Here is an 11,406-nt window from a genome sequence, read left to right on the forward strand (position 1 = left end):
CTCTTGGTCAGAGGAACGTTCTGCCCTGCTGCCAACCTTTAGCTTGTATGGCAATCTCATGGCTCCCCAAGAACACACCTAGGCTTGAAGCATGTGATTCTCTGGGTGGTGGAGCATTTCACACTGAGGAAAGGGATATAGAATTCCTGTGAGATAGAAAAAGATGGCATGTGCTAAAGCAGTGTATGAGGAAAGTAAAGCCCACCTAGTTTATTATGGGGGTTTAAAAGTCTGAAATAAGAGGTTAGTCTCTTAAAATTTTTAGTCACTGCCAAAAATCAGACAGCAGCCAACCCAGCGGATGTTTGTGGGAGCATTCTCTCTCTTCCAGAGCGACTAAGGTCCGAAGATGGGCAGCCAATGGTGCTCAAGCTCAAGGACTGGCCTCCTGGGGAAGATTTTCGAGATATGATGCCAACAAGGTTAGTGACCTACAGGGGTGTTGTCTTCAGAGACTTATGCCTGGCTGAAGCCATCAGAGTACTCATAGAAAAGTGAACTTTGTCTTTTGTTTTCTTCCTCCATAACAAGCTATGTCATCTTTCTTACACTTTTGTAGGTTTGAAGATCTGATGGAGAACCTCCCTCTGCCAGAATATACCAAAAGAGATGGCAGGCTCAACCTGGCCTCTAGGCTACCCAGCTATTTTGTAAGGCCCGATCTGGGCCCCAAGATGTACAATGCCTATGGTATGAGGGACCAAAGTTGTCCTTTGACTGTTACTTTTATTTCACCTATAGAGGGTCAGGGTCGTGTGTAGAGATGATTGAGGACAACGTTGAGGGCAACAAAGTGACACTCCAGCACACACACAAAAAAGTTAAGAAAAGGGGAAAAAAAAGCAAATCAGACATGGGCATTAGGCATCAGGCACATTCAGAAATTCAGATAAAGCTGAATTGAGGCGCTGGAGAAGTGAATAGTATCCAAGATTGTTTTGGATATATTTGCTTTTGTCATGTTGATTTGCATAACATCCTGTGGGCCCATTCCATAAGCTTGCATGTTTCCAGTAGTGAGAAGCTTCCTCTCAAAATCTCTACCCAAGAAAACATATTCTCAGTTCTAAGAGATTTGATAAAATAATAATGAAGAAGGCTGCATACCATGTTACCCAGCCAGCACTTTGTGACAACCAGTGATGACCTAAGTCACTGTAAAAGCTCAGCTTTATCTGAATTTCTGAATGTGCCTGATGCCTAATGCCCATGTCTGTTTTGCTTTTTTTTTTTCCTTTTCTTTACTTTTTTTTGTGTGTGTTGGAGTGTCACTTTGTTGCCTAGGCTGGAGTGGGTACACTCACAGCCACCGCAGCCTCAACCTGCTGGACTCACCTTATCCTCTGCTTCAGCCTTCCAAGTAGCTAGAACTACAGGCATGCGCCACCACACCTGGCTAATTTTTTGATTTATTGTAGATATGAAGTCTAGCCAAGTTGCCCAGGCTGGTCTCAAATCCCTGGGTTCAGGCAATCCTCACCTCCTCCCAAAGTGCAGGGATTACAGGTGTGAGCCACCACGCCCAGTTCATTTAAGAACATTCTTGGCCAGGCTCGGAGGGTCAGCCTGTAATCCCAGCACTTTGGGAGGCTGAGGCGAGTGGATTGCCCTGAGCCCACAGATTCGAAACTAGCCCTGGGAAACTTGGCTAGACCTTGTCTCTACAATAAAATAAAAAATTAGCAGGCATGGTAGTGCACACCTGTAGTTCCAGCTACATGGAAGGCTGTGGCGCAAGGATTGCCGGAGCCCAGCAGGTTGATGCTGAGGTGGCCGTGAGCGTGATACTGATACTGCACTCCAGCCTGGGCAATGGAGTGAGACTCCAACTCAAAAAAAAAAAAAAAGAACACTCTTGAGCATATTTTCACTTGTAGGGTCTCTGGATTCTTCAGAATATTGGCCCTTCACCTTGCATGTAATTCTTTTACCTTTAGGTTTGATAACAGCTGAAGATAGAAGAGTTGGGACAACAAATCTTCACTTAGATGTGTCTGATGCTGTTAATGTGATGGTGTATGTTGGGATCCCCATCGGGGAGGGTGCTCATGATGAAGGTATGATTTCTAGAACCCACTGCTTGAGGATGATGAGGCTTGTAGAATTGGGTGATTTCCTCCTCAGTTAGGGCCAGTGACTTTCTCTGTCATTCTCTTTGTGGGAATACTGATTATATAGCTTCTCAGAGAGGCATGAAGAAGAAAGGGCAGTTGTGGGGTGACAGATGCTAAAGCAAGGACCTGCGTAGACATGAAGTATAAAATGATTCTTTTTGAATCGGAGTCTCACTCTGTCACCCAGGCTGGAGTGCAGTGGTACACTCATGACCACCACAGCCTCAACCTGCTGGGCTCAGACGATACTTCTGCCTCAGCCTTCCAAGTAACTGGAACTACAGGGGTGTGCCATCATGCCTGGCTAATTTTTTTTTTTTTTTAATTGTAGAGATAAGGTCTCACCAAGTTGCCGAGGCTGGTCTTGAACCTGTGGGCTCAGACAGTCCTTTCACTTCGGCCTCCTAAAGTGCTAGGATTATAGGTGTGAGCCTCTGCACCTGGCCTATAAAATAATTTATTGTTTTTTGAGTTGAAGTTTCACTCTGTCACCCAGGCTATAGTGCAGTGGCAGGCTCATGGCCACCACAGCCTCGACCTGCTGGGCTCAGGCACTTCTTTTGCTTTAGCCTTCCAAGTAGCTGAAACTATAGGCATACGCCACCATGCCTAGCTAATTTTTTTATTTATTGTAAAGATGAGGTCTCACCATGTTGCTTAGGCTGATCAAGGATCCGTGGGCTCAGGCAGTTCTGTTGCCTCCTCCTCCCAACGTGCTGAGATTACAGGCATGCGCTACCATGCCCAGCTAAAAGTGATATTTTGCTGCATTTGCAATCTCTGTCATCTCAATGTTAAAATACCTTAAAATCTCAAGGTTCAGATATAATCAGTATAATTACCTTAGTATATTTTCTGTTATATATTTGGGTTTGTTGGTGGAAGGGTTAGTTGTTTTGTTTGTTTTGAGATGGGGTCTTAATGTGTTGCCGAAACTGGCCTCGAACTCCTGGGCTCAAACCATTCTGTCCTCCCATCTTAGTCTCCTGGTAGCTGAGACTATAAGCACATGCCACTGCACCTAGCTTTACATTTGCTTTTGATGCTACACATCTGTAGCATCCTTTCTGTTGTTTTTTAGGGAATTGTAATAGACAAACATTAGAAGCCAGCCTTCTTAACTTGCCAAAGATGCAATGTGCCTTATGAGCTTAAATCTACAGAATCCTAAAGTTTGAGGAGGTCTTGAGAAAATACATACATACCCACATACTTGCAGCAGAAAATAACCTGCAAGTTAAACCTGAGTATAGCTATACAGTTTGAACAAGAAATGTGTTTTAAAGAAAAACTGTACCTCCCAAAATGCTGAATCTCTATTGAGAAAGAAAGGTTTCCTACGTGTAGGGAGCGTGGACCAATATGAGTTTTGATTCTTTGATTCTGCCTTATGTTATTCCAGAGAGATGGAGAAGTATAGAGACTAAATTTCTTTGAATTGGACATTTTGTTTCACTTAGGGGTACTGAAATGGGCTGACTACATTGAAAGTTTCATTTTGCTCTTTTCAGAGGTACTCAAGACAATTGACGAGGGAGATGCTGATGAGGTGACAAAGCAGAGGATTCATGATGGAAAAGAGAAGCCAGGTGCTTTATGGCACATCTATGCAGCCAAGGACGCCGAGAAGATCCGAGAGCTGCTCCGAAAGGTATGCCCCTTGGTAGGCTGTGCTCCCACCTCACAGATGAAGGGTCTAGAGGCTGAGACAGCCTGTCTAGGGTTTCTCATGTGGACTCCTTTGATATTAAAGACCTGTTGACCATGGTATCTCTGGTCAAAAGGCCCAGAAGGCCTGAATCCACACCTAGAGGACAATGAATGAATAAAGCAGAAGCTTTGGTCCACCAGGAATGTTGCTGCACCAAGTTGGATTTTTACTGTTAATTTTTAATTTTCACATTTTGGATTGTGATCATGACTTCAGGTTGGAGAAGAGCAAGGCCAAGAGAATCCCCCTGATCATGACCCAATTCATGACCAAAGTTGGTACCTGGACCAGACTCTCCGTAAGCGACTCTATGAGGAGTATGGCGTGCAAGGCTGGGCTATTGTGCAGTTCCTAGGTGATGCCGTCTTCATACCTGCTGGAGCCCCACACCAGGTAGGTTCCAGCTTTAGGTTTGGGTTTTACAGTTCCATGGGCTTCCTTATTTCTGCTTTTCTTGCTAATCTGGCAAGAGATATAAAGGACTGGATTAGACCTGTTTCTCTTACACTGCAACTTATTTTTTCTTGTGATTGTAATGCTCATCTTAAAATTTTTAAACAATGCAGACAAGTCCCAACTCAGCTTATCAATTGACACACTTATCCATCTCCTTATCTTACCTTCCCAATCTAGTTTCCTTCCTAGAGGTAGTCTACTGTTAGCAGTTTTTAAAGATTGGGGTACAGTTCAGGATTAGGTATACAAGTGGTCATCATACAGGTAAATTTGGACCTACTTCATCTGGTTTGAGATCAGGTACCCGTATTGATTTATATGCCCCCGTTTCCTCCCCACAAATACGTTTATATAAATTTACACTTACAGCTTTTCTGTATTTTGTTGTTATTATAAAAATGGATGGAATATTACAAGTATTTCCAAAGTGTGTTTTTAACTATATCATGGACATTTCCCATGCGTTACTGAATCTCTAATGTCTGCTCTTTCCCCTCTTTACTCTTCCTTCCCAGGTTCACAATCTATATAGTTGCATCAAAGTAGCAGAAGACTTTGTATCTCCAGAACACGTAAAGCACTGTTTCCGCCTGACTCAGGAATTCAGGCATCTCTCTAACACGCACACAAATCATGAGGATAAACTGCAGGTGAGTAATTCCTTTACTCCACTCTGTCTTCTTGCATACTCACATCCAGATGTAGAAAGCACCTCCTTCTTTCTGAAGGCATTCTATGAAGGGCTCACTGTGAAGGAAAAATGACCCAGGAAACCTTGTCTGGGGATATAGAGTCTCTTTCAGGAAGCATTTGACCAATCCCCTTCCATTTTGCTTAAAGAATATTTATCTTTTAACATAATAATTTCTAGTGTGACAGTCCTCTGTTCTCTTTTTTTTTTTTTTGAGACAGGGTCTCGCTATGTTGCCCATGCTGGTCTTGAACTCCTAGGCTCAAGCAGTCTTCCCATCTGCACCTTCCAAAGTGCTGGAGATTACAGGTGCGAGCCTCCCCTTCTAGCCAGCAGTCCTCTGTTATCTCTCCTTGGGAGGTATAGTGTTGTTAGTATTAGTAACTGGCTAAACTGACCTCCCTGGGCAGGTGAGAAAAACCCCATGGTGGTGTGTTCTAAGCATCTTTCCCAGTAGAGATGTTGCCCTTAAGCTGCTTCCTATAGCACATTTCTGTGCAGACTCAATTTCTTAGAACTCTACTAGGGATGGCAGTTCATGTCCCTAAGAACTGTATTCACAAGGCTGAGGGCTGTTTTCCCCTTATGGGGCAGAGCTGGATAATCAGATGAGCTTTCCTCTGCTCTTGAAATGAATTGGAATTTTAAGGGCAGAATTTCATCATGAATACACTTGGGCACTTTAGTTGCATAAAAAGAACAAAGAATAAGAAAGCAAGATTTTCCAGGAGAGCATCAGCAATTTGAATACACACAAGCCACCCTTTCACTTTGACCTGTCTTCCTCCAGCATGCCTATGGTTCAGGTGATCCATCAGTTTGAAGAAGTTTTTCTTAATTGCTGAGCCTTATCTGCTTTTCCTTTTTCAAAATTATGGGGCCAGGCGTGGTGGCTCACACGTGTAATCCCAGTACTTTGGGAGGTGAGAGGACTGCCTGAGCCCATGGGTTCAAGACCAGCCTGGGCAACCTGGTGAGACCCCCATATCTACAATAAATCAAAAAGTTAGCTGGGCATGGTAGCACATGCCTGTAGTTCCAGCTACTTGGAAGGCTGAGATGGAAGGATCGCCTGAGCCCTGCATGACTGCAGTGGCTGTGAGAGTGCCACTGCACTCCAGCATGGGAGACAGAGTGAGACTCCAACTCAAAAGAAAAAAAACATGGAACATTTCAACTATAAAGTTCTTATACAAAGCACAGTCACATTGACATTATAGAGAGAATACAAATATTCAGGCATACATACGTATGTCAGACCCTACTTCCTTCAAGTCTCTACTTGTCACGTGCACGTTATTCGTAAGACCTTTCCTGACCCCTGTTTGGAATAACAGCATCAACTCCTGCCCAGCACTCCCAGTCCCCTTTCACTGCTTTATTTTTTTCTGTAGTATGTTTCACCATCTGACATCCTATGTATTTTATCTATTTGTTACTTACCCCTGCTAGAACGTGAACTATTTCAACTCTGTGAAAGCAGGAATGTGACTGTTTTATTCATGTCTGACACGTAGTAGGAATTCATAAGTATTTGTTGATGTAATGCCAAAAATTAATAGAGAATAGCTCAAGGGGTACTTGGATGCCCATCACTCATCTTAAGAAGTATAGGGGCAGCTGGGCTCGCCTATAATCCCAGCACTTTGAGAGGCTGAGGTGACTGGATTGCCTGAGCCCATGGGTTCGAGACCAGCCCAGGCAACTTGGCGAGACCTCCTCTCTACAATAAATAGAAAATTAGCCAGGCATGGTAGTACATGCCTGTAGTTCCGGCTACTTAGAAGGCTGAGGCAGAAGATCGCTGGAGCCCAGCAGGTCAACACTGGGGTGGTGTGCCACTGCACTCCAGCCTGGGCGACGGAGTGAGACTCCAACTCAAAAAAAAAAAAAAAAAAAAAAAAAAAGGATAGGGGCAACCCCTTCAGATCTCTTCCCTCTGTAGGAGCTTTTCTGTCCTCTTAATAAATCCTGCTTTCCAAAAAAAAGTATATATATATACAGCATAAATATAGCTGCAGCAACTACATTGTCAAAGCCCCCACGAGCCCTTTCCCTGTCGTTTCCCCACTTTTCCTCCCTAGAAGTAACCAATCTTTATTTCTGCTCTTTTTTAAAACTGTCTTTATCTGTTTATTTTAGTAAGTCTCTTCACTGTTTTTCAATAATATTTTTGTATCTTCCAACTTCACATGTAATATATGGTCCTTTTAGACAAATGAGAAAATAAATATAAGCACAAAGGGGGAAAATCCCATAGTCCTGCCTTCTACTCTTGTTTTTTGTTTTTTTTTGTGTGAGGAATCCAAATTTATTTCAGTAAGGTGAAACAGATGGCAACTAAAAATCACTCAACTGTAATCCTAATTAATTTGAAAGTTCAATTTGCTGCAAAGCAAGCTGGTATGTTTATTTGTCGCTTGAAAAATCAAGTTTTAAAATAAATATGAAAGTAAAATGACACATAAATGATTTTTCAAGGAGTTGCCTTGTTTTGCTAAACCTAGTTATTGATTGCACGCTTCGGTTTTTTTTTTTTAAATCAATATTTTTTATTATGATGTTGTGAGGTACAGTTAAGGGTTAGGTATACAAATATGCTTTCATTTAGGCCCCCTTGTTTACTCTTGTTTAGTGCATCCTTGTAGGACTTTAGGCAAGATTCTTAACCATGGAACCTTGGTTTCCTCAGCTTCTCATCTGTAAAATGGGAATAATATTAGAATCTACCTCCTAGGATTATGACGAGGACTAAGTAAAAGTCCACATAAAGAGCTTAGCAGGCCAGATGCAGTGGCTCATGCCTGTAATCCCAGCACTTTGGGAGGCAGAGGCAAGAGGATTATCTGAGCCCAGGGGTTTGAGACCAGCCTGGGCAATTTGGCGAGACCTCATCTCTACAATAAATTTAAAAATTGTGCTGGGCATGGTGGTGGGTGCTTGTAGTCCCAGCTACTTGGAGAAGGCTATGGTGAAAGGATTGCCTCAGCCCAGCAGTTTGAAGCAGTGGTAACCATAAGCATGTCACTGCACTCTAGCCTGAGTGACAGAGTGAGACTCCAACTGAAAAAAAGAAAAAAGAGCTTAGCAGCAGCATGCCCACCCAACACATAATAAGCACATAGATGGGGATGATATAGATGATTTTGTCATTCTTTTTTGAATACAGACCTCACATCCTAAGTGACTTGTAAATCATCTTGGGGTTGACTTGCGAAGTGCACAATCGTTATTGGGAGTTTCTTCCCTAATCAGTAGGCTTCTCATCGAGATAGAACATACATTTGCATTTGCAGAACGTAACATGGGACTGCATGGACTGACTGTGCCCTCCCTCTCTCCAGGTGAAGAACATCATTTACCATGCTGTGAAAGATGCTGTTGGCACCCTCAAGGCTCATGAATCCAAACTGGCAAGGTCTTAGGCATGGAGGAATTCCAGACTCCCCTGTGAAGCAGGTCTTTCACTCACAACACTTACAGGGAACGGCGGGGATCTCTGCTGGAGCAGAGGCCCTTTACCCAGAGCCAGTGTGGTCAGTATTACAAACTCTCCAGCCACTCTATTCTATGCTGCCTCAACACCGAAGGTTGACACAGGAAAGTCGCACTGTTCACACACACAGTTTCAGACTCCAAGCCAAGGGTGCCACATCCCCATCCCATGGTCTTTTGGGAATCAGAATTGCCTAAACATCGCTGGGCTTTCCTGCACATACTCCTGAATTGAGATTCTTGGACCAGGAATGTGGGCACACCTTTCTTTTCTTTTCCTCTTGTGCCTAGTTAAGTGGGAATGTGTTTAGAGGTAGGGGAAGCACATAACTGGTACAAGTAGGGGTACCTGCTTCAACATGCCTGATGGAAGCCTGATGGAGTCTCTGCATATGACCTCTGACTGGGCCTATCCCAGGAGACGGGTGAAGCTGTTCCCACCCTCTCCCGTGAACACTGGAGTCTTGCAGGACCCAGGGAGAACCCACTGCTTTTTCCAGGAGGCTCCAGGATTAGGAAACGTGTGTATTTAGTGAAAAATAGGTTTGTAGTGAAATAGTTACTATTTCATGAAAGTAGATATTTTTAGAATTTTTGAAATACCACAGTTGTTTTCCTGGATTATGAGGAAAGGCACATTACGTTTAGTCTTCCTTTCGATAAAACTCTTTGAAGAATATGATTTTTAGAAATCAGCTGCCCATTATAGCACAAAATCAGCCAAAGCAGAATTTTAAAAAATTGGCTTTTTAGGATTCTTTTAGTTTCTCCCCCTCCCATCTTAGTCTTACCTTGAGGGAACAGTCATCTGAGAAGGAACTTTGTCACGTCTGAGCTGTGGTGTGTCCCCACATGCACACACTGGCGACTCCAGGAACCATCTTCACCTATTACCAGCGTTCCCTGGGGACTCCTCTTACGTTTCCAAATGGGAAGGACAGTTTGATTTCCAACATGAGGTTCTTTGTTTTGTGTCCAGAAATATTTTCAACAAAACTTTCCAACTCAGTGGAGTTTTATTAAGAATTTATTTGAAAATGATGGAATTCATTGGCCCATAGGTACATTGGGAAATGTATCTCTCTCCAGCTGTACTGTAGTGCCCTGCAGGCTTGTTTATATGTTCACAGTTACTTTTTTTTTTTAATAAAAGTCATTTACTGTAGAATACTTTTAATTTCACTTTCTGTATTTTAATTTTGTTGAAGGGCTGATTGGGATTTCCATGTTCTTATTAAAAATCTAACAAATCTGTTTGGAGTGGACTAAATTCTTCTCAGACAACTCTTCTAAAGTCAAAGTGAGATTGAGGACTGGGTTGGAGGTGGGGGATTCATTTCTAGGTCTGTATTACTGAGCTGCACCCAATTATTATTATTTGCTTCCTGAACTTGTGCCCAGTTGGGAGAAAGTAAAGTTTCAGGGTGAGACCAGTGTGGTTTGGGGACTTGGGGTGAGGGGGAAGGGGCCACATGAGTTAAAAGGTTGGGGGGAGACAGGTTTCCCTATAGCTTATGTTCTGTAGATGGAGTGGAAAGGGCAGAGTCTGGGGGGGATGGACCATGGTGTGTGGCCAAAGCAAAGTTTTGGGCAGTTATTGGTGGAATTACTCAAAGCAGGCCTGGCTGCCCACATATGAAACACGTGGCCCTAGGTCCACCTTCGAAGAGGTGGGAGAAGGCCCATTTGGGATTTATTTGTGTTGATCAAGCAGCAATTAAAGTGTCTTGAGCTGAGAACAGACTGCATTCCAATTAGAAGAGGCCTTTTGGGGGAGGAAGTTGTAAAGAATAGCAAGAGGGCATCAGAGGCTGCTTCTCTGGAACCTTTTGGAAAACATCTTCCAAAGCATTTGAGCCTGGAAATATAATTATCAGGTTGGAAATAGACCATTGTGTGGTTCCAGGATCTGAGTTTGAATAAGACCATGACTCTTTGAAATACAGAGCTCTGAATATGTCCTTTCAGTCTGGATGGGCACGGGGTTGATGCTGTGGTCACCAGAAGGATTACACTTCAACATAAAGGATAGAGGAATGCAGGAGCCTTAAAATGGGGCAGGAAAGGAGAGCAAGTGGGGGTTGGCTGGAGCTTTGGTGAAAATCAGGAGGCGGGCTAGCCTACATTCTGTATATAAATGTCCTCAGAATTAGGACATCCACTGCCACTAGTACTTGCTGAATGGGCGCCCCTGGGCCCATATCTGACCTGGGTCCCAGGCCCCTCTCCCAGCCCATCTGTTTGAAAAGAAGGTCTGGTACCTTGTGGGTGGTATCCACGTTAAGAGCACCAAGTTCTGTTCACCTGCAAAGCTTGGGAAATAACAACCTAAAAAAGCAGACCAAATGACCAGGAAGGAAGGTCCCCTTGCAACTGGGGTGAGTGGTGGTTGTTGAGAAGGGGTAGGGTGGACAGGTGCCCAGGAGTTCAGGTGGATGTCTTCATGGGGCCTGTGATGGGGTTGGGTGTTGGCTAGTCAGCAGCTGGGGGATGTAGCCTATTTAGCGTAGACTTCTGGAGTCGTATTTTAGCAGCAGGGCTTAGTGATTCTGTAGACCCTCAGCAAATTATGGAGCCGCCCTAAGCTTCCCATTTCCTTATCTTCCAATGGGGTTCATTATAGCCTCTGCCTTACAGGGTGGTGGAGAGCATTCACTGAAATGACGCCTGTGACGCTCTTGGCGCAGGCAGTGTGGCACACAATAAGCCCACGAGGAGGGCAGGGCAGAAGGCGAACTGGGCTGACTGCACGGTGGAGCCGTGGAGGCCTCCTCGACCTCAGCACCGAAACCCAAGAAAGGTGCTCAAGCGATCGGAGGCCGGCAGGGCCCGGAGGGTCGGAGGCGCGTGCCCGGCCACAGCAGGTGCGGGGGGCGCGCCGCCGCGACCTCCCCTTTAAGAGGCGCCACCGCCCACGGCCCGCCGCTGCGGCAGGGACC

At 44.3% G+C, this 11,406-nt stretch overlaps 1 protein-coding gene across 3 annotated transcripts in view; it reads left to right on the forward strand.

Moving 5' to 3' along the window:
• Window positions 1–9,721, forward strand: part of KDM3B (lysine demethylase 3B) — a 63,066-nt gene extending 53,345 nt beyond the window's left edge. For all 3 annotated transcript variants that reach the window (XM_021713002.1, XM_021713003.1, XM_021713004.1), the window contains 7 exons: window positions 332–422; window positions 560–690; window positions 1,938–2,057; window positions 3,626–3,765; window positions 4,042–4,218; window positions 4,797–4,931; window positions 8,317–9,721. In XM_021713002.1, coding sequence (XP_021568677.1) covers window positions 332–422; window positions 560–690; window positions 1,938–2,057; window positions 3,626–3,765; window positions 4,042–4,218; window positions 4,797–4,931; window positions 8,317–8,397 — 875 coding nt within the window. In that variant the 3' untranslated portion in view covers window positions 8,398–9,721. The remainder of the gene's footprint in view (window positions 1–331; window positions 423–559; window positions 691–1,937; window positions 2,058–3,625; window positions 3,766–4,041; window positions 4,219–4,796; window positions 4,932–8,316) is intronic.
• Window positions 9,722–11,406: the final 1,685 nt, after the last annotated feature.

Source organism: Carlito syrichta, unplaced genomic scaffold, assembly GCF_000164805.1.
Source record: "Carlito syrichta isolate Samal-C Ts95f unplaced genomic scaffold, Tarsius_syrichta-2.0.1 Scaffold303986, whole genome shotgun sequence".
Classification (NCBI taxonomy): domain Eukaryota; kingdom Metazoa; phylum Chordata; class Mammalia; order Primates; family Tarsiidae; genus Carlito; species Carlito syrichta.